The sequence below is a fragment of the Cydia amplana genome, chromosome 23 (genome assembly GCF_948474715.1).
Source record: "Cydia amplana chromosome 23, ilCydAmpl1.1, whole genome shotgun sequence".
Lineage (NCBI taxonomy): Eukaryota > Metazoa > Arthropoda > Insecta > Lepidoptera > Tortricidae > Cydia > Cydia amplana.
In genome coordinates, this window is record NC_086091.1 from 4,248,997 (window position 1) to 4,269,551 (window position 20,555).

The 20,555-nt window shown below is 37.4% G+C and overlaps 1 protein-coding gene across 1 annotated transcript in view; it reads left to right on the top strand.

Moving 5' to 3' along the window:
* The window catches only part of LOC134658631 (heterogeneous nuclear ribonucleoprotein L-like), a 104,435-nt gene that overhangs the window by 73,309 nt on the left and 10,571 nt on the right, over positions 1-20,555 (top strand). The window contains exons 3-8 of the mRNA XM_063514283.1: positions 245-328; positions 13,844-13,933; positions 18,224-18,303; positions 19,162-19,257; positions 19,432-19,542; positions 20,026-20,147. Of these exons, the coding sequence (XP_063370353.1) occupies positions 245-328; positions 13,844-13,933; positions 18,224-18,303; positions 19,162-19,257; positions 19,432-19,542; positions 20,026-20,147 (583 nt within the window). The remainder of the gene's footprint in view (positions 1-244; positions 329-13,843; positions 13,934-18,223; positions 18,304-19,161; positions 19,258-19,431; positions 19,543-20,025; positions 20,148-20,555) is intronic.

The window sequence follows — 20,555 nt, forward strand, 5'->3', positions numbered from 1 at the left end:
GTACCCTATTCTGGATACGGTCTTCCTTTTTCTATTCATTCATTTTGCATAGTTTTTCATCTCATACAAAGTAAAGTCTAGTTTTAAAGGATACCCAAAAGTTTATGTTTGTAATAATTCTGTAGAGCGGTCACCACGACACAGGCCTAGCCTAGTGTGGGACCACTGAGCTAGTTATGTAATTTTATCAAGAAGTATATTTTGTACCTTTTGTATCTTTTGATGAAGAACTCTTTGTTCACAGTATCTGAAGATGTCCAGCCAGTGCAGCGAAGCGCCCCGCTTCTCCAGTCACCACAGTACACCGGCGGAAGACCACAGCCATACAGTGAGTTAGCTGTTCTATACAACAACTACATATGTGCTAAAAGTTAGAGATTTTCTCAGGAATTACTGGATAATGACATAGAGATTTATATTTTGGAAAGTGTCAATCTCCGTATAAAAATATGAGAAGTTTCCTTGTAGAAATTTCGCAATTTCAAAACACTCAGTAACAATGAGAAAACACTCGTAGAAAGATGTTTGTATGTGCATTGGTATGTGCATGAACTATGTACGTAAATACACATAGAAACGTGCGACCATCATACTGTCCATTTTTTTTTCAGGCTACATTTTTCCTATTTACACATTTCGTATACAGAGTTTAACAAAAATAGTGTATTCGGTATCGTGTTCTGATTAATTAAGAAAAAGTAGAAGAAAAAAAAACGTACAACATTTTTGGCCTTTGTATGTTGGGCAACTTGGGCGACCTGTGCCCTGTTTATCAAAAGCTTGTATCTTGTAATACAAGCGGATGTCACTTTTTGACAGCTTTTGCTTTCTTACAAAAGCTGTCAAAAAGTGACATCCGGACTTCCACTTATATTACAAGTTACAAGCTTATGAGAAACGGGCCCCTGCTCCATATAAAGTATTTTTTTTCTCGTCAAAAAAAAGTTTTTTAATCGGAACACGATACCGAATATGCCCTTAAACGTATCCCACTATTTTTGTTAACTACACCTTGAGTCACATGTAGTCTATTTCCGTTTCCGTAAACGCTGCCCGTTCCGTCGGATCGGTATAAAACTCAATTCTGTTCTAATTCCGCTCGGACATTGCCCAACTTTGCCGTGCAATAGAAGCGCAACTTTGCCTAGTGTAAGCCCACCATACAAAATTATAGCCAAGGAAGTTAGAATCTTGTTGTATTTTCAATTAGGTTGAGTTTCATTTGTTCAAAAATTTTACGAGACAAATGAAATGCAACCTACTTTGTTTTTAATTAAGGTTGACATTCCGTCGAAACTGAGTGTACATCCTAATGTACGTTGGGCGGCACGAGGATAGAACGCTCGGGGATAATGTGGAATGTTCGGGAAAACAAGTTCAGGAATTAATTGTCTATTTGTAAACTAAAACTCTGAGCTACCTAAGTAATTGAAATAAATAAATAGTGTGGGACAATTTTCCACAAAACGACCCAGTACCAGTCCCACAGTTATACCTAACTAGCTGTTGCCCGCGACTTCGTACGCGTGGATTTGTATATTGGTGGTTATAAATTCTACATTAGCTTAGAACATTATGCAGCAAAAGATAGCAGTAGGGACGGTTAATCATTTGTTAATTATTTTACAACGCATGAGATTTGTCTTTCACAACCTGGCTACGAAGTTTCAAGCCCCTAACTGAATAAAATTGTTCTCGATAATCTCGATATAATCTCTCTCAACCCCCAGAAGATTTTCAAGTCCACTATTTAATAAAACCTACTACCTAACTACCTATTTACGAAGTTTGAAGTTCCTAGCTTTAAATAAAATTTGAACTCTCTACCAACTCTCAACCCCTGTTTAAACTTTTAGGGGATGAATTTTTAAAAACGCTGAAATTACTTTTCTTGTATTGTAATAATATGCCTTTATACAACGATTCAAGTTCCGCACTCCGATAAATATTTGGGTTCCATAAAAATTTTCGACCCCCTTCACCACCTTGGGGGATGAATTATCAAAAACTCTGAAATTAGTTTTCTTTTCTCTTAATAGAATACCTTTTTACGAAGCTTCAAGTTCCTAGCTTTAAATAAAATTATAACCTATACAATCTTTCAACCCCTTTTCAACCCTGTTATGGGATGAATTTTTAAAAACGCTGAAATAAGTTTTCTTGTGTTCTAATACTATTTAAAGATTTAAGTCTCGCACTCTCAAAAATATTTGATCTCCATACAAACTTTCAACCCCTTTTTCACCTCCTCGGGGGATGAATTTTTAAAAACGCTGAATAGGTTTTTTTGTTTTTTAATACCTTTTTACGAAGTTTCAAGTTCCTAGCTTTAAATAAAATTTGAACCCTATACAAACTTTCAACCCCCTTTTGGACCCTTACAGGGTATGAATTTTTAAAAACGCTGAAATTACTTTTCTCGTATTCTAATAATATGTCATTATACAAAGATTCAAGTCCCGTACTTACAAAAAATATTGACCTCCATACAAATTTTCGACCCCTTTTTCACCACCTTAAATGTTGAATTTTGAAAAACGCTAACAATAGTTTTCTTCTCTTTTGATGATGAAATAACTTTTTACGAAGTTACAAATTCGTAGGTTAAAATAAAATATAAACCCTATAGAATCTTTCAACCCCTTTTTAACCCTTTTAAGGGATGAATTTTTGAAAACGCTGAAATTACTTTTCTTGAGAATTAATAATATGGCTTTATACAAAGATTCAAGTCCCGCAATCTAAAAAATATTTGATCTCCGTACAAACTTTCAACCCCTTTTTCACCAACTCGGGGGATGCATTTTTAAAAACACTGAAATTTGTTTTGTTGTTTTTTAATTTAATACCTTTTTGCGAAGTTTCAAGGTCTTAGCTTAAAATAAAATTTGCACCCCAAGACAAAGTTTCATCCCCTTTTTTACCCCCTTAGGGGTTGAATTTCCTAAAACGTCGCAATTCCTTTTTTTTGCAATCCGCTATTATGCCTTTCTAAAAAGTTTCAAAGCATTTGTAATGGATTCAAACTTTCAACCCCTTTTTAACCCTGTTAGGGGATGAATTTTTAAAAACACTGAAATTACTTTTCCTGACTTATAATAATATACCCATATACAAAGTTTAAAGTCACACACTCACAAAAATATTTGATCTCCATACAAACTTTCAACCCCTTTTTCACCACCTTGGGGGATGAATTTTCGAAAACGCTGAAATTAGTTTTCTTGTATTTTAATTTAATACCTTTTTGCAAAGTTTCAAGGTCCTAGCTTAAAATAAAATTTGCACCCCAAGACAAAGTTTTATCCCCTTTTTTACCCCCTTAGGGGTTGAATTTCCTAAAACGTCGCAATTACTTTTTTTTTGTAATCGGCTATTATGCCTTTCAAAGAAGTTTCAAAGCATTTGTAATGGATTCAAACTTTCAACCCCTTTTTAACCCTGTTAGGGGATGAATTTTCAAAAACGCTGAAATTACTTTTCCTGTCTTATAATAATATACCCATATACAAAGTTTAAAGTCACACACTCACAAAAATATTTGATCTCCATACAAACTTTCAACCCCTTTTTCACCACCTTGGGGGATGAATTTTCGAAAACGCTGAATTTAGTTTTCTTGTTTTCTAATATAATACATTTTCACAAAGTTTCAAATTTCTAGCTTAAATTAAAACTTTAACCCCATACAACCTTTCATCCCCTTTTTAACCCCCTTAGGGGTTGAATTTTTCAAAATCGCTTCTTATCTCTTGTACACTTTACAAATGCAACCTAGTGTGCAAATTTCAACTTTCTAGCTTTTGTAGTTTCGGCTCTGCGTTGATGAATCAGTCAGTCAGTCAGTCAGTCAGTCAGTCAGGACACTTGCATTTATATATATAGATAAGGCTTGTGTTGTGGGTACTAGACGACGATATATATTTAATTGACTATTTGTATACTAAAACACCCTACTTGAGTATAATTTTATTAACCCACAGACTAGATTTTAGGGGCTTAAAAATTTCAAGTGTTTGAATTTAAAACACTTGAATAGGTACACCCTACTTAGGTACCTTAGTAATTTAAAATTCTGGAACTTCAATTAATACCTCAAAGAAATTACTAAGTTGAAAGAAATAATACCGTCTGTAAAAATTTACTATTGCATAGTTCGAACAACTTTCCGGTATTGAAGTTGTTACTGAATCTAGTTAAAAATTTCAACTGACTGTTTTCGAAGAAAATGAACCTGTTTTATCGACTACGTTTTTAATTAATACTCGTATACTTTATTAATAGTTGCAAAGAATATTTTTGTTGAGTCTGTTAAAGCCTTTCGCTTTCGACGTTCGACGAGCGTATCGTATTAATCTCTTTCTATCACTCTTCCCCACTAGTATGATAGTGACAATTGCGTTTCGTTCGCGATTGCACGTTGGCTATGCACCACAGAACAAGTAGAATGGCGATGCGAGCAGGGTACGTGTCGCCGCCGGTTATGAGCAAACGCTCGCATGCTAGTACTCGCCCGCGCTGACCGAAAAACGTAAACATGCCTTTTGCGCCACAATAACGTTCAGATTAAGAAGCCAGACATCAAATCTGTCTAAAGGAGGCGTATCCATTCACCACGCACCCAAGTTTTTACTACCGTTGCGCGAGTGTTAGTAAATGTGGAGAGGAACGAGCGGCGACACCGGTTCCGATACTAACTGCGCGCGATAGCCATTCTAACCTTTCTACCTGCTCAGTTGAGCTTGCTCACCCTGCTCGGTTGAGCCTTAAAGGCTCAAGTCATCAATGTATGGGCAAGGTGTCTATAGTTGGAAGAAGGTTCAAATCCTTATTCATTAAACCATGTTTTCATGATTTTGGAAATAGGTAGGCGCTATATTTATGTTGTACTTGCTAAATTAACCTCACCTTTTGGAAAATATATTACATTTTATTAACAACAATAGATGTTACTTACTTAGATTGAACCAGACTCCTCTGCAAAAATAATTTAATTTGTTTTCTAGTAAAAGGCGTATATTTCCCGGGATTTGCTATTGACCGTACAAAAATACGAACAAAACTATTACCAATTACGAAATTAGGGTAAACAGACTAGACTCCACTGTCACGCGACTTTCCAAATAGAACTTACAATCGCCTAAAACACTTATACCTGCTCTTTTAATTTGAACCTTAACACTGTGGTGCAAAGTCGTATTTGTAATAACAGAGTTGAACGAGATCAGTCTTTGCAAAGATTAGACGTGGGATATTGATATGAGGGTGCTTGTTATGAATAGTTCTGATCGATACGGTACGTGGAAAATTGTTATTATGAAATAAATCATTGGCAGGCGTGTCTCACTCCGCGATTTCGTCGCTTTGCTACAGGTACTTAGGTCATACTGAAAATTCCTGGACTAGCCACTTGGAAAAAATAAGTTTTCTCATATATCAGAATCCAGAAACTTTCAGTATGACCCACGTACATCCGTTCGGCCCCAATTTTGGGGAAAGCCATAAGCCGCGCGTGGCGCTGTCGCCACCTGGCGGCCATATCTGTGCTGATCGTAACAGACGCGTTTTGTTAGAGAGTGAGTCTTCTGTACTTAGTACTATTATTTATTCTGTGTCATTGGATAGTCGCGGCACGGAACTATTAGAAATCGTTTTTACAAGCTTTTGAACTTGCAATGTTTGTTTGTATGTATGTATGTATGTATGTATGTATGTATGTATGTATGTATGTATGTATGTATGTATGTATGGGTCATATGGGTCAAATCTTGATGCAAACTAAATTAGACCCACTTCCCATTACAATATTCGATTGAGGTGAAATTCACATACATAAGTAGGTAAGGTAAGTTTGGTGACAATGCAACATTATGGTACCATCGAACTGATCTGATAATGGTTACAGGAGGTGACCATAGGAACTTTGCGTTAAAACAACGTAACCTGATTGTGTTTGGGATTGGTACAACTGTCTCGGTGATTTAGTTGCCTGTTGAAAGAAAAAGTCGGTGGTAAAAACTTGTACTTTGTAGCAAAAATTAAATTTTTGACAAAAAGCTTTTCCATTTCATCTAAAATTGTAGTACCATACTTTGACATCAACTGTACAAACAATTAATTGTCTCATTTGGTCTTAATAGACACTCGGTAGGTGACATTTACACCCTAGGGTAAACTTGGGGGATTTCACGGTACCCGAAGTTCGTCCGGTTGCGGCCGACTTGCTGCAAGTTCACCAAGTTTTCGAGATAATCCCTGCTAGCTGCACTTTCCACAGACAGGCCGTTTGCAGTTGGAGTTTCATGGCTCCCTCGTGGTTAGATTGTGATGATAAATCAAAGCCACATGGGACTTATGTGCAAAAATATGTGACACGCTCTTATGGCTCTACGGGTGTCTATTGTTTCCCAAACAGTTTTAAGTCATAATGCATTGTTTGCCCGCATTTTCGTTACTCATAATTGTCATAAAACAAACCTAACCTAATCTATAGATAACCTTATGAAGATCCTGAAAAGTTAAAGGTTCAGTTTTGTAACTAATGATCAGAGGTCGGCGGGGGTGAGCTATTTACCTTATAATATGACATGTCTTACGTCATATTATAAGGGAAATAGCTCACCCCCGAGCTCTGCTAATGATATACAGTGTGTAAGTCCAATACGGGCAATAAATTAAACCAGATATAGAATTTACCCGTCTTATCATTAATTTAGAGCCAACAGGAGTGGTCATTTCTCCATACAAACGTACTCGACTGTTTCCTCCGTGGGTTTTGAAGCTAGAGCAATGATTTTTTCAACACAGATTAATATTGTCAATATCTGTGTCGGACCGTTTTGCTTTTTTTGATATTTTTGTTTTTTAAGGCGCTAGAGCCTTTCAAAAATGGCCAAAATGGCCTAATTGACTATGCCGCAATGAGAGGCGTGCTATTCAAAACTGACATCAATTAGTCAAAAAAGCAAAACGGTCCGACACAGATAATGTCATAATAATTTAGATTTCCAAAATTGGTTACGATTGGTTAAGTTTTGGAGGAGGAAACAGTCGAGTACGAAACCTTGATTTTTGATATTTTTACGCAGGATTTTTCGCCTTTTCCTTATCGCACTAGTTTTAGGAGCCGCTTCCGTTAGCGAGACGGGTATATTTACCTAAAATATTTAAATATTAGCTCCTGTTGGCTCTTAAGATGTTTTTTTTTAAGTTACACTTAATTATGACCCCGTGATTATTTTTTTCCACATGTACCGAGCAGCAATGTACTGTTAACATTAAGAAACAGAAGATGATAATGACATTGCGAGATACGAGCTTTTTATAGTAACTGCCAACAAGCGTTGACAGTTACTTTTAAAAGCTCGTAGCTCATAACTGTGGTGTATTACATTGCGGGCCGAATTATTTTGTATGGTTAAAATTTTCAATGCATTTCTAAGTAAAATCTATCTCAATATACTTTTTAGGTCCTATGCTAACCACCGTTTAAATATTCGCCCGTATTGGATTTACACACTGTATATGACAAACAATACATTATGGGCCCGATTCGGATTTTGTAATAGACATCTATTAGATATCTTTTAGACATCGCCAAGATACGATAACGATATGTTTAAAATCTAACCTGTCAAATTTGACATTTCCGCGATTCTGGAGATACTCTTGAAAGATTTACACAAGATATTACTTAGAGATCTAATAGATATCTAACACGATCTATCGTAAAAGTGACATTGGTTGCCGGAATTGCGCTGCAAAAGAGAACTAGTTGAAATCTAAACTGTAACGTATCTAGAATGGATCTAGTACGTGTCGTCTCTTGTGAATATCTTAAAGTTCGAATACGGCAGTATGACTTAAAACTTTATGGGAAACAAATATTTTTGCGGCGTTCGTTGTGTAACATATTATTGCAGGTGACTGTACGCTCTTTTCTTGAAGGCTTGAAGGTTGTATCGGTATGCATGGAGATACCGCGGGCGACAGTTAATAAAGATAATTCCACAGTTTAGCTGCATTCCTTTTCTTGTGTGTAATACCCCAAAATCACAGTCACCTTGTACACTTCGTAAGCCAAGCATGTCTGCGGACAGTTTTTCATTGCAAACTTTAGATAACATTAAATTTGAATTTGCATAGGAAATGGATAAATTCTCGCCTAGCATTTTGGTGTTTCACGCGAAAACACAATTTCAAATGTAAAGTGTAAAAAAAATAGCATTGTAAATATTGTTACCTTAGAACATAATGTAGTATGTTCTACAGTGGCACTTTGACTGCTTACAATCTTATTTTAGTATCCTTTTTTTGTAATTTGTTTTACCTACTTGTCTTTTCGCCTTGGTTATGCTGATGTTACAAAATGGTTGTAATATTCGTATTTTACGTTATACCAGTTCAAGTTTCAACAATGCCATCTCATGCCACGTGAGAATAGGATTCGTTTCTACGCATTGCTGCAAAATAATCGGTCTAGCGTACCTATAGAAAAGGGTTCAAAAATGTTGACTGCCCCTTTTTTAATAAGGAAATGAATGGAATAAAAATGTTGTATTTCCTAAGAACTCAATTAAAACCTATTTCTCGGCCAGAACTATGAGTAAATGTAACTACTAGTACAATAGGGATGATGACACATGTTGAATTTTATAACAAAATCTAGTAAAATAGATAGCAAACGAGCAATTTGTCACAATAATGTGGATATTAAAATAAAATATTGAAAAATTACAAAATTACAGGACCTGAAAGTTTCAAAATTTAAGTTTTTTTTAACTTCCAAAAACGATAAAAGTAAGGGTACCATTCGATTCCTTACATTTCATCCAAAAAAATATTTACAAATCAATTAAAGTTTACTTTGACATCACTCGCCCGAATCTCATTATGATTGGAGCGAGCGAGATGCGCTGCGAGTAACAACATATCAGTAACAGATTTTTAAACTGCGAACGCCATCCCAGCACAGCCTTATCGTAGCGGTGTCTCGATTATTTTTATTTTCAAAAACGCTTCGCTCGGAAAATGGGATGGACTGAAACGATGTCGTTCAAACGAAAAACGTCCTTACAGCATTTGGAACTCGTATATGTTTACTGGCATTTTCCTCTATAATGCTTTGCTCCTGTTAAACTTTTTATAAGTTTATTTTCACTTTTACATCTGAATTGGTGGTAGGTATTTTTGTAGAGGAGTTGGTGGACTTTTCTAAAATAAATACTCGGCTTAATACCTTAAACACTACATAGTATAAAACAAAGTCGCTTCCCGCTGTCTGTCTGTCACTATGTATGCTTATATCTTTAAAACTACGCAACAGATTATGATGCGTTTTTAGGGTTCCGTAGCCAAATGGCAAAAAACGGAACCCTTATAGATTCGTCATGTCTGTCTGTCTGTCTGTCCGTCTGTCCGTCTGTCTGTCTGTCTGTCCGTCCGTATGTCACAGCCACTTTTCTCCGAAACTATAAGAACTATACTGTTGAAACTTGGTAAGTAGATGTATTCTGTAAACCTCATTAAGATTTTCACACAAAAATAAAAATAAAACAATAAATTTTTGGGGTTCCCCATACTTTGAACTGAAACTCAAAAATTTTTTTTTTCATCAAACCCATACGTGTGGGGTATCTATGGATAGGTCTTCAAAAATGATATTGAGGTTTCTAATATCATTTTTTTCTAAACTAAATAGTTTGCACGAGAGACACTTCCAAAGTGGTAAAATGTGTGTGTCCCCCCCCCCTGTAACTTCTAAAATAAGAGAATGATAAAACTAAAAAAAATATATGATGTACATTACCATGTAAACTTCCACCGAAAATTGGTTTGAACGAGATCTAGTAAGTAGTTTTTTTTTATACGTCATAAATCGCCTAAATACGGAACCCTTCATGGGCGAGTCCGACTCGCACTTGGCCGCTTTATTTTATAGATAGAGCGATTCAAGAGGAAGGTTTATGTATAATTTCTTAACCCGTGCGAAGCCGGGGCGGGTCGCTAGTTTTGTATAAAGGAGAAACGTCTTCAATCGATATAGATGCGATATAACGATAAAGCTCTGGGATACCAGCCCATCGCTCTGCCAACTGAGCTACCGAGGCTTACCCGACTTACTTATTTCTGAGCAGCTCGGTTACCTTTTTTTAGAAAATTACCGCTCACTTTCCTTATCAACCTGAGATAAGCGGCAGACCAAATGAAATAAACGAAACCGGAAAATAGAGAGACATTTCTTTTTTTTAATAGCGACATTTCGCTATTAAAAATGTACCTAATCAAAAACCCATTTCACTTCTCATAAAACTGATAAAGCATCGCAGTTACCATTTAAAGCGATTGTTAAATTATACTCTCTAATCTTCCGCCATATTAAATCCATAAATTCTAGAGTCACAGACATATATCATGAATTAAAGATGGCAGAAACGTCAAACCGCCGAATGTTTGGTTCTTTATTCCCTCTAGGTGTTATTATAGTTTGTCAAAGGACTGTCTCATTTCACACATAGACAGAGAGCATCATACTATCTTCGTCTTACACTAGTACTAGCACCCAAAAGAAAAGGGTGAGTATAGTTTTCTTTGTTCTTATTTACTGTTAAATTTGGTTATTTGTTGTTATAGCGGCAACAGAAATACATCATGTGTGAACATTTCAACTGTCTAGCTATCACGGTTCATGAAACAGCCTGGTGACAGACAGACTGACGGACGGCCAGATCGACGCACAGAGGAGAGTCTTAGTACGAGATAGGGTCCCGTTTTTACCCTTTGGGTACGGAACCCTAAAAAATGCAAGAACTTTCTCGGAAGTTTCTGGAAACTTGCACAAGAATTTAAAGCAAATTGCCACAGTAAATATACGAGTATATAAAAGGTTGACTTGATTAAGGTTGGTTAAGATTTAAAACACGGTTCTAATCCCTGTCAAAATTATCGTCATTTGTTCACGAATGTGGAAAATGTGAAAAACGGTGACAATTGACATTCGGAACAGTTCATTCTACAGCCGTGGCGTTCGCGGGTAGAAATTTCTCTCACAATGCGCGACCATATAGACTAGAGGTAGATAGTAGTAGAGGGATGTCACGAATGTGGAAAAACGTGAAAAAACTGTGACCACCAATTCGGCACAGTGACAGCGGGTGGTATAAATCCGTGAGTCGCGCGGCCCGCGCGGTGAATTATTTAACGGCCGGCCGCTAGGGTTGTCACTCATGTCAGTTCTCTCATTCAAAATGTACAATGGAACAGAATTCTCATTTTAAAGAAAAAAAAACACAAAAAACCCTAGTCTCTGATCTCCTATCGGACTTATAGTTCAATCTAATCATTGTCTTATCTCGAAAATCTAAGGGCGTCTCAAAGATGCATATTATTATCCTTTTAAAGATAACATATTTATAAGTACTCGAGAAATTGGTACAGATGCCACTGGTCACTTGGTGGTCTAAATAAAAGTATACCTAGTCAAAAATGCATATTTTTTTAAAGAAGTTATAAGATCAGAAAATAGAAAATTTTTACTTTTCTTGCTATTATTTTCTTGGCCCGCATTTCTGCATCTTTCTTCTAATATGCCATCTTACCAATCAGAGGGTTTAGCGCGAACACCGGAATTCCCAAATTGCGGAGATATTTCTCATTTACTCCAATTGAGCCGTAATTAGAGTGACAGATAAAGCTGCCCGCAATTTGCTAACTTCGGTAGGCTCTCAGCAGCCAAATTTAACAATGTCGGCAACCCTATCGACGTGCACCTTGTCACCCCGCGGTCGCATTCACCCCTTTGACGCGCTGAAAGAGCGACCCAGTTCCGTGGCGTCTTTTTGTACGGTTTCATTGCTGCTCCCTTATTTAACAGCTCGCTTTATTTTCGTTGCCTTATTTCGGACCTACGCTTATGTTATTTCAAATGAGGCGAATAGAAATAGAAGTGATGTGATGGCCCTTGGCTTAAAAACGTGGCATAATGACCACATTTTCTGTTCTCCGTGCGGAAAGCGTCAACTTTCGGCACGCTGCGCTTCCTGGCTCCATCGAATAGAGAAATAGTATACACCTCGGCACAGAATAAATAATGGTACGTACTAGGCATAGAAGATTCACTCTCTAACAAAACGCGTCTATTACGACAGATATGACCTCTAGGTGGCGCAAGCGCGAGCAGGCGTCCGTTCCGTAGCAGTGCGCGGCAACTGCTACGGCTAGACACCAAAATTGGTGTGGGCCGTGTGTACCTGTAGCGAAGCGACGAAATCGCGGAGTGAGCCACGCCCACGCCTGACCTCGGCCAGTAAATAAGAAAGTGAGGCATTTTTCTAATAGATCCTTACGAATTCTGTTTCATGTTGTAATTGTAACCCCATTTATTTTAGCCACGTAATGGAATCTCGTAGCCAATTAATAAAGGGCGGACATGCTTTTAAACAATTAAGGGCACAACACACCACCCTGCGACGCGGAGTGCACTAGGCTGATTACAATAACAAATTACTTTTCGCAAAGAGCTATTTGTATGAGATGTGTAAAGACTCGAATAAATAATCGTGCCCCCTTTTGACAATTTGAATAAATTTAATGTTGTTCTACTGCGCCATTTCCATGATTATAGTTCTATCTAATGCTTAGAGGATATAACCAAACGGAGACGCCTTGTCTGTAATTTTCTGTACAAAACAGTCTGCCGATTTTTGCGGGGGAGGGGCACGTCAAATGTATGCGTAACGTAAAAATAGCCATGTCAGATAAACGTCAGTCCGTACATTATGTATGACCATTGGCCGCCTATTTTCGACAGAGGGAAACGCCTGTTATTGGCTACTCCCTTTGATTATATCCTCTAAGATCGAATGCATAGATTTCATGAATAACAAAATGTGATTTAAAACTGCTGTAATTGTGGTTATTTATTTAACCTTTTTTTGTACAAAAGGCGGACTTAATGCCAAAAGGCATTCTGTACCTTAACGCAAAGCAGAGAGATTGTGAGCGGTGCTACTTTAATTTAATTGATTAAATATCAAATTGTTTAAATTTAAGGAAGCGCTATAAGGGTCTAACCTGTGAAAAGGGCATTAGGTCGTAGTGGTTAGTCAGACATAAAGCTTAGGTCTCACTAAACTCCCCAACTACTTTCCAATCCATCCAAAAGCATATTAGGGGTAATAATAATTGAAGATTTATGATTTAATATCGCAGCTGACAACTTATCGGGTTGTGTAACACGCCCTTAACACGGCTTAATGGATTTCCTACTAAACGCTGCTGTATAACCCGATATATAATTAATTCGCTGTTATTCATGCTTGTGTGTAAAATTCAATTTCCGTGCACTCGTGTCGAGATGTTGTTTCATTTAAAAGGTTCCATTATTATGTACAGGAAGTTGATACATGTACCTATAATAACACACAGTTTACGCTCATCTACCGACGTTACGAGTATGTTACGAACATTCATTATTGAGTAAAGGACCATACAAAGTTGGCATCTTATGAATGCCGGCGTCTAGTCAGAGCTATGAAAAATGGCGTTGCGCAGAGCAGCAGCCATAGACTTGACTAGACGCCGACGCTCCCGAGACGCTAGTGTGCGGTGGCGCTAAGGTTCCTTATCTAGGGTATGCAAAGCACCTGCTCTCGCCCACGGCTCTTACGTGACCACCATTACCCTTGAACCCGAGACTACGTCACCCCCATCACAACACTATCAGGACACCACTACCAACATCCGTCATTCCGACACACAACAGTCACAGTATAAGCTTTAGTGGAGACAAGTTTTTCTAAACTGGCGGATTGGACGCCCGACCTCATTGACCTGTGACCGGCAGATGCTTCGCTGAACCAGCCGACGACCAGACCGGCGAGCGAGGACACGTGCAGCCAACACAGCCAGAACTCTTGCGATCATGCACAAAATGGTTGGTATATGGCGGAAAGTTGTTAATTGTTGAGTCTAACCATGATGGGTGCTATGCACGGAGAGAGTTTGTTGTGGTTGTCATTGAACTATTGTTACTACGTGAACCGGCACAGAGAACCAGTATTTTTCGCAATGAGTTGTTGTTGTTTTGACAACAAACCATTGAAGCGGAGCGTGAATCTCGCGACCTAAACGCGTAAGCGACATGAGTTTTTAGTTTTTACGGCGCTTACGACGTCGCGTGTTACATACAGGTTGCGATTGCGACGATTACATTATTGTTTGGTATGGCTTCTCTACTCTATAGTAATAATAACTCAATGGTGGTAGTTCATGGTAAAGTCATACGCTTGCAGGTCATCTTTTTTACCTCAGAGTGCGACTACAAGCTTTTAACTATTTATTTACGTTGTCTTCAGAATTTTTAAACGATTTTTTGACGACGTCTTGGTATACGAATGAGCTGAAAATGGAGGGCATAGGTACTTGTGCACAAACGCTTAATATACTCTCGTCTCATAGAGTTTTGCGTCGCCAAAATCGTCTCGATGAGTTAGATGACTATAATACAGTACCATCTATCATCGACGATGAAATTATACATACAAAAAAACAAATCCTTTTTTTACTGATAGTTTTATGTTGTAGTAGGTAAACAACAGAATCATGTTAATAGATACCGACCACCACAAATTTTCAATGTGTTTTAGTAACCCTTGTTTGTATTTGCTTGGAACTAAGCCTGTTGAGTTTGAAAATGTTAGTGTTATAGGGTTCCCATTACTCTGTAGAACTTTGAATCTTAAAGTATAAATAGATTTTAAGTTCTATGTCATGATTGCGATTTTAGCCTTATAAGTTTCTTTGGACATAGAAATAATTAATACTGTATTTCGGAACTGGAAGTTACTAGATACTTTTAAGGCTAAAACTACCCTCTAGATTATGTCTGTCTAATCGACCTTGTGACTAAACTCTTCTTTAGAATGTTTTCGCAGAATTTAGTGTGTACTTACAAAATAAAATATCATACCCACTCTATTCATTTCCATATTATCTAAATACTTCATTCAAATGTATGTTCTGTTAATGGTATTTACCTTATACACATTTTTGTATTTGTTCAATAGCTATCATAAATGAATGTATTGTTCAGAAATATTTGAGTATTTGACCACATGACATTTTGTCTCGTATATATGTAAATCTTGGACATTTTTGTGAAACTACTAAAATACACCTTTCGATTTTCAAAAAATTTATCTTAATAATCACAGTATACCCCGATGACATATGTATGTTAAGGGGCCCACTGATTACCAGTCCGCTGGACGATATCGGCCTGTCCGTTGTTCGGAACTGTCAACTTTTTGTTGTAACTGACAGGCTGATGTGGTCCGGCGGACTGTTAATCAGTGGGCCCCTTTAAACTAATTGACACCGGAACGATGCATATGTAGAGCATGTGAACAGAGTGTTAGCATAAGTAACGTGTGTACTAACATAGCCATCAGTCCGTTTAGCTTTAAGACAAACATAACATAGCACGCACATACTGCCGTATTCGAACTTCACGACACGTACTAGATCCATTCTAGATACGTTATAGTTTAGATTTCAACTATTTCTCTTTTGCAGCGCAATTCGAGCAACCAATGTCACTTTTACGTTAGATAGAGTTAGATATCTATTACATGTGAATTGGATCTCTAAGCCATATCTTGTGGAAGTCGTTCAAGAGTATCTCCAGAATCGCGCAAATGTCAAATTTGACAGGTTAGATCTTAAACATATCGTTATCGTATCTTGGCGATGTCTAAAAGATATCTAACAGATGTCTGTTTCAAAATCCGAATCGGGCTATTAATATATTCACACTATTCACAGCCATATTCGAACTTTAAGATACGTCAAATATTAGATATTGAAACGATATAGATCGGATATGTCAGTGTCAAACAAGGGTCAAAAGTGACGTTTCTTCAAACAAACACGTCACTTTTGACACTTGTTTGACACTGCCATATCCAATCCATATCATTTCAATATCTACCTAATAGTTGACGTATCTTAAAGTTCGAATATGGCTGTCAGTCAAAATAAACTCTCATCTCTTGGCTATGGTTTGGTTGATAACTTGTGATCCACTTTCGTTATTTAAATACGCCAAAATTAAAAAAGTCTTTTTTGTAAGGGAAATCTACACAAAAATTCAAAAAATACCTTTGGTTTAGTGCCATTGGTTAATATAAGTGTGGTTTTTGCTTGTTTAGGTATATTTTGTAAAATATTTGGTCAGACTATAGTTGAGGCATATGTAGGCGTAAAACTAATGTGCTAAAAGTGATATTAGTTCAGACATTATAGCAAAAATGCTGAGTAAAAAATATAAACTAAAGAACCAGGTCCATCAAAATATTTTCCACTCAAATACTTATTTCACTGAAGCACCCAGGAAAACCGATAAAATATCTCGACTAAAAGGAAGAAATAATACGACATCTTAACTGAGTAGGAATAAACCTTCTTAGATTGAAAACGGACTCGACTTTTCACCGTAACTATTTGAAAAGAGCGTAAATCCAAAGGACTTTTTGTGTCAAAAAAAAACCTTACTGCAACTAGCGAATAGAGGGAAAATCGACCTTGTAATTGTATACACATAGTTCAATTTAACAAGTATGTATGTACTAGGGTTTTTTTTTAAGGAATGGACTTATGACCCTTACTCTTATACAGGATGTTGGCTTAGTGAGTCGAGAACGATCCCGTCGTAAAATTTTTCAATGTCTCTTTTAATTAAAACTGATATTATCTCAAAGTGCAGTCCGAACTTCGTATAATGGACGTTGAGAGCGCATTAACAGATGTCTTCATCTACTTAGTCTCGGGAGTATCTTAGGTATCCTTTTTGTAGTTTATTGTTGCAGTATCTAGTCATAAATCTGTGGCCCTAGTGAAAAAGGGTACAAGTCTCGCGCAGCTTAGGTACAGAAGGGCATAAGTGTTACGTGGAACTTACGCCCTTTTACAACTGCACAGAAATGAGTTACTGAGAACCGGCATTGGAATATCGTGATTAAAATCATCCTTCCTAAAATCTATCTCTCTATCTCTTACAAAAAAAACACCGCTGTCTTGTTTTTTGCAAACAAGGCAGCCATTAACGCTTTATTATGTGCAGAAAAAATAGATTTTCTTTATAAAGGCTTTAAAAAATAAATAAATACTTTCTATTGTTACAATGTAATTTTCCAGGCTGCTATTAGTAAATATGTAAAAAATACTACGCGTATGTAACCACATTTATTTAGACACCAGACTCATTTACGTTTGACAATTATTAAGACATTAAGATCATCCCTTAGCATGATAACCTGTCTAGTTGTCCCTTTCTATAGAATGCAGCACTGTTTCTGTTCTCTTCTAACGCATGTTGGGTGATACATATATCGATTTTTTGTAAATGAGTATCCGAAAAACATATATACTTACCTACAAATATGTACACATAATAAAATTAGTATTTCACTATTTTTATGCATATTGTTAACATAACATTTTTTAAGATATATAAAATGTAAAGTTTAAGCTACGATTTTTATAACAATTATACATATATTAAACACACACACGTTGTATACAAGCATTTTTAACAATAAAAACTATAAAATACTACTACAGACTTTCATTTTGAACCCATGTTTCCACTTCTGCATGTAGTTTTACACCTTTTTGAGTTTTTTAAAATGAAAAATGCACGATTTTGCATTTTGATACATTTTTGGTTAGTATGTATTTTTGTTTGATTTCTGTTAACCCGTAATATTATAATACTTTGGGTTTTTACGGCGGACCATCGTGGCAGGGTCGCCATGAGATGTTTAATTCCGGTTCATAATTATATTAATGCAAGCTTAAGACTAAGTTATGTAGCCTCTGGCTTTGATTGGTTATTTGAAAGGCAACTTTCAAAATGACTTTGCCTTTGATTTTCCTTATAAACGCCAAAGTATGACGGATAGTTATTATTTATTTTTGCAAAAAGTAACTCAATGTTACGTTCCATTGGAATAGAAAACTGTGCATTCCCAAGAAAAGGTAATCCACCGTTGTCCTAAAAACAATCTACTTAAAAGTTGTAAAATAAAATAGGTATGCGAGTATAGATATAGTATGATGGCGGATGCATGGAAGATGGATGATCTTCTCTATCCCATCTAGAAGATTGCAATTTACAAGTTTTCACCAGCCTTCCCCATAAATTAAAAAGTACCATTTATTTCAGATATGGAGTTCGGAAGCGGCGGTCCTCCGCCCCCTGGGATGAAAATGGAGCGTCATGGTCCACCGCCGCCTCATCACCCGGTAAATATCACTTGGAAGACTGTTCATTATAATGAATCACAACTTTTTCTTGCCCTATGCTTCTTGAGAGGGGAGGCCTTTGCCCAGCAGTTCCCACAGCTGCCACCGTATAGGCGCATAATAATAATAATAAATGCTTCTTGAGCAGTAAAGGGATGCTTAGGCTTTAAAGGTAGCCCGGGGAAATTATAGGGCCCTTCCGCGACCCGACTTGATTTGCTGCACGGGAATACTCCTACTGAATTTGCACTCTAGCGGGATCAGTTGAGCGATCCAATCTGATCTGGCAACTGGACTCATCATTTTATTATTTGTTTGCCTGTTGTGTCCCACTGCTGGGCAAAGGCCTCCCTCTCTTTCTCGCGTCTCGTTCTATGGCAATATTAGGCCAATCTTTCCGAAAGATATCAAGATCGTGCCGCCATCTCCTTCGAGGTCTGCCGTGACGCCACACTATGTCCGGTTTCCACTCGGTAGTATTCTTGGCCCACCAGTCGTTTGGCATACAGCAGATGTGTCATAATTTTAATAAGGAAAAATCCTAACAGCCCGAAGTCGATAGCACAGCACAATCTTAAGCAACCAAATACCAGCACATTTACAAAAACTCTTTATTGTGTATTGTGTCAATGGTACATATAAACTCCTCCATGTGTTCAAGTTCAAACGTCGGCTCATACGAAGGAGTATTATAAAATGGTTTTTACTGGTGTGGTTGCGCCAATCCTTTCGATAAAATTATCAAAAGCGGACCACTGGCTCTTTTAGGGTGAAAAAACCCTGAGCAACTGGTCTTTTGACTAGCTTTAAGTCTATATTTGGTAGAGCAGCCTATTGAACTATTGTTTTATCTTGCAGCGTGATGGTCGCGGTTACGGTCCCGAGGGATATGGTGGTGAAGGTTTCGTGCCACCGCCGCCCATGCACCATCCCTCTATGCCGCCACAAAATCAGGTATGTCTGTCGTGAAATAAGAGATTTCAGGTTAGAATTTTGTATCTAAATGAACAGATCTCACATAAGTCTTAACTTGAAATACAAGGGTGGTTTTATGAAGCGAGGAACTATTCTTGCAGCACGTGTGAAATTAGTGTAATTAACAAATTTAACAACTGTTTCTTGTAAAAGGGCGGACCACCACAGCAGGGCGCTGTGATGATGGTGTATGGCCTGGACCCACAGACTGCCAACGCGGATCGTCTCTTCAATCTCTGCTGCCTCTACGGGAATGTCGTCAGAGTAAGTTGCCAACTTTTCATCACCGTTTTCAGACTCCACAGCTGAGCACAGACGTTTCTTTGAATCCGCCTTATATCCCTGCCCTGACCTAATCATACGTATCCAGAAGTGAATGCTGTCCTCCTACTGGCTAAGGGAAGCCAAACCCTTCTTTCTTTTATCCGTAAGCCAACACCAATATGTTGACATAGTGATGGCAGGTGGACTAAATTTTAACAGACTGTAGGTCAACTCGTAGAGTGGTGTTAAGAAATGTTTATCGGCACAAAAAATAACAGAATCCATAAACTCATTTAGACAAACAGAACATAAATAATTGTGCTAAAAGGTCACTCAGCTTGATGTCACGAAGTGAATCCTAGGGCTAGGATACACAACGTGACGCTGATTTTCAGTGAGGCTGGTAAAAAACTAAAACTAGAACTAAATCTTAATCTAACTAGGTGACACAAATAGAAATCAAATGCTGTTTTGTTTCCACAGATAAAGTTCCTGAAGACAAAAGAAGGCACGGCCATGGTTCAGATGGGTGACGGTGTGTCAGTTGAGAGATGCGTGCAGAATCTCAACAATGTCACAGTTGGCGATTACACATTGACACTGGCGTGAGTATTTAACTTGTCACTTTTTATTACAAGCTTTTATTTAACTTGCAATGTACCTATATTTGTACGGGTCAAATCTTGCAAGTTAAATCTGACTTCCAATGAAGCTGAAAATTTGCATACATATGTAAGTCTGGTGAGTATGTAATATTATGGTACTATCGAGCTGATCTGATGATGGACACACGAGGTGGCCATAGGAACTCTGTGAAAAATAAAACAAGGCAACCTACTTGTGTTTGGGGTTTTTAGAACTGTGTCGATGAGTATTAGTTGCCTGTGGAAAGAAAAGCACAGTCAGCGATAAAAGCGTGTACCAAAAATGATTTTTGTGCCAAAAACTTATTTTTCTGTCTAGGTAAAAATATGTACATAGATATAATGATTAAGGCCACAAGGGGAACTTCT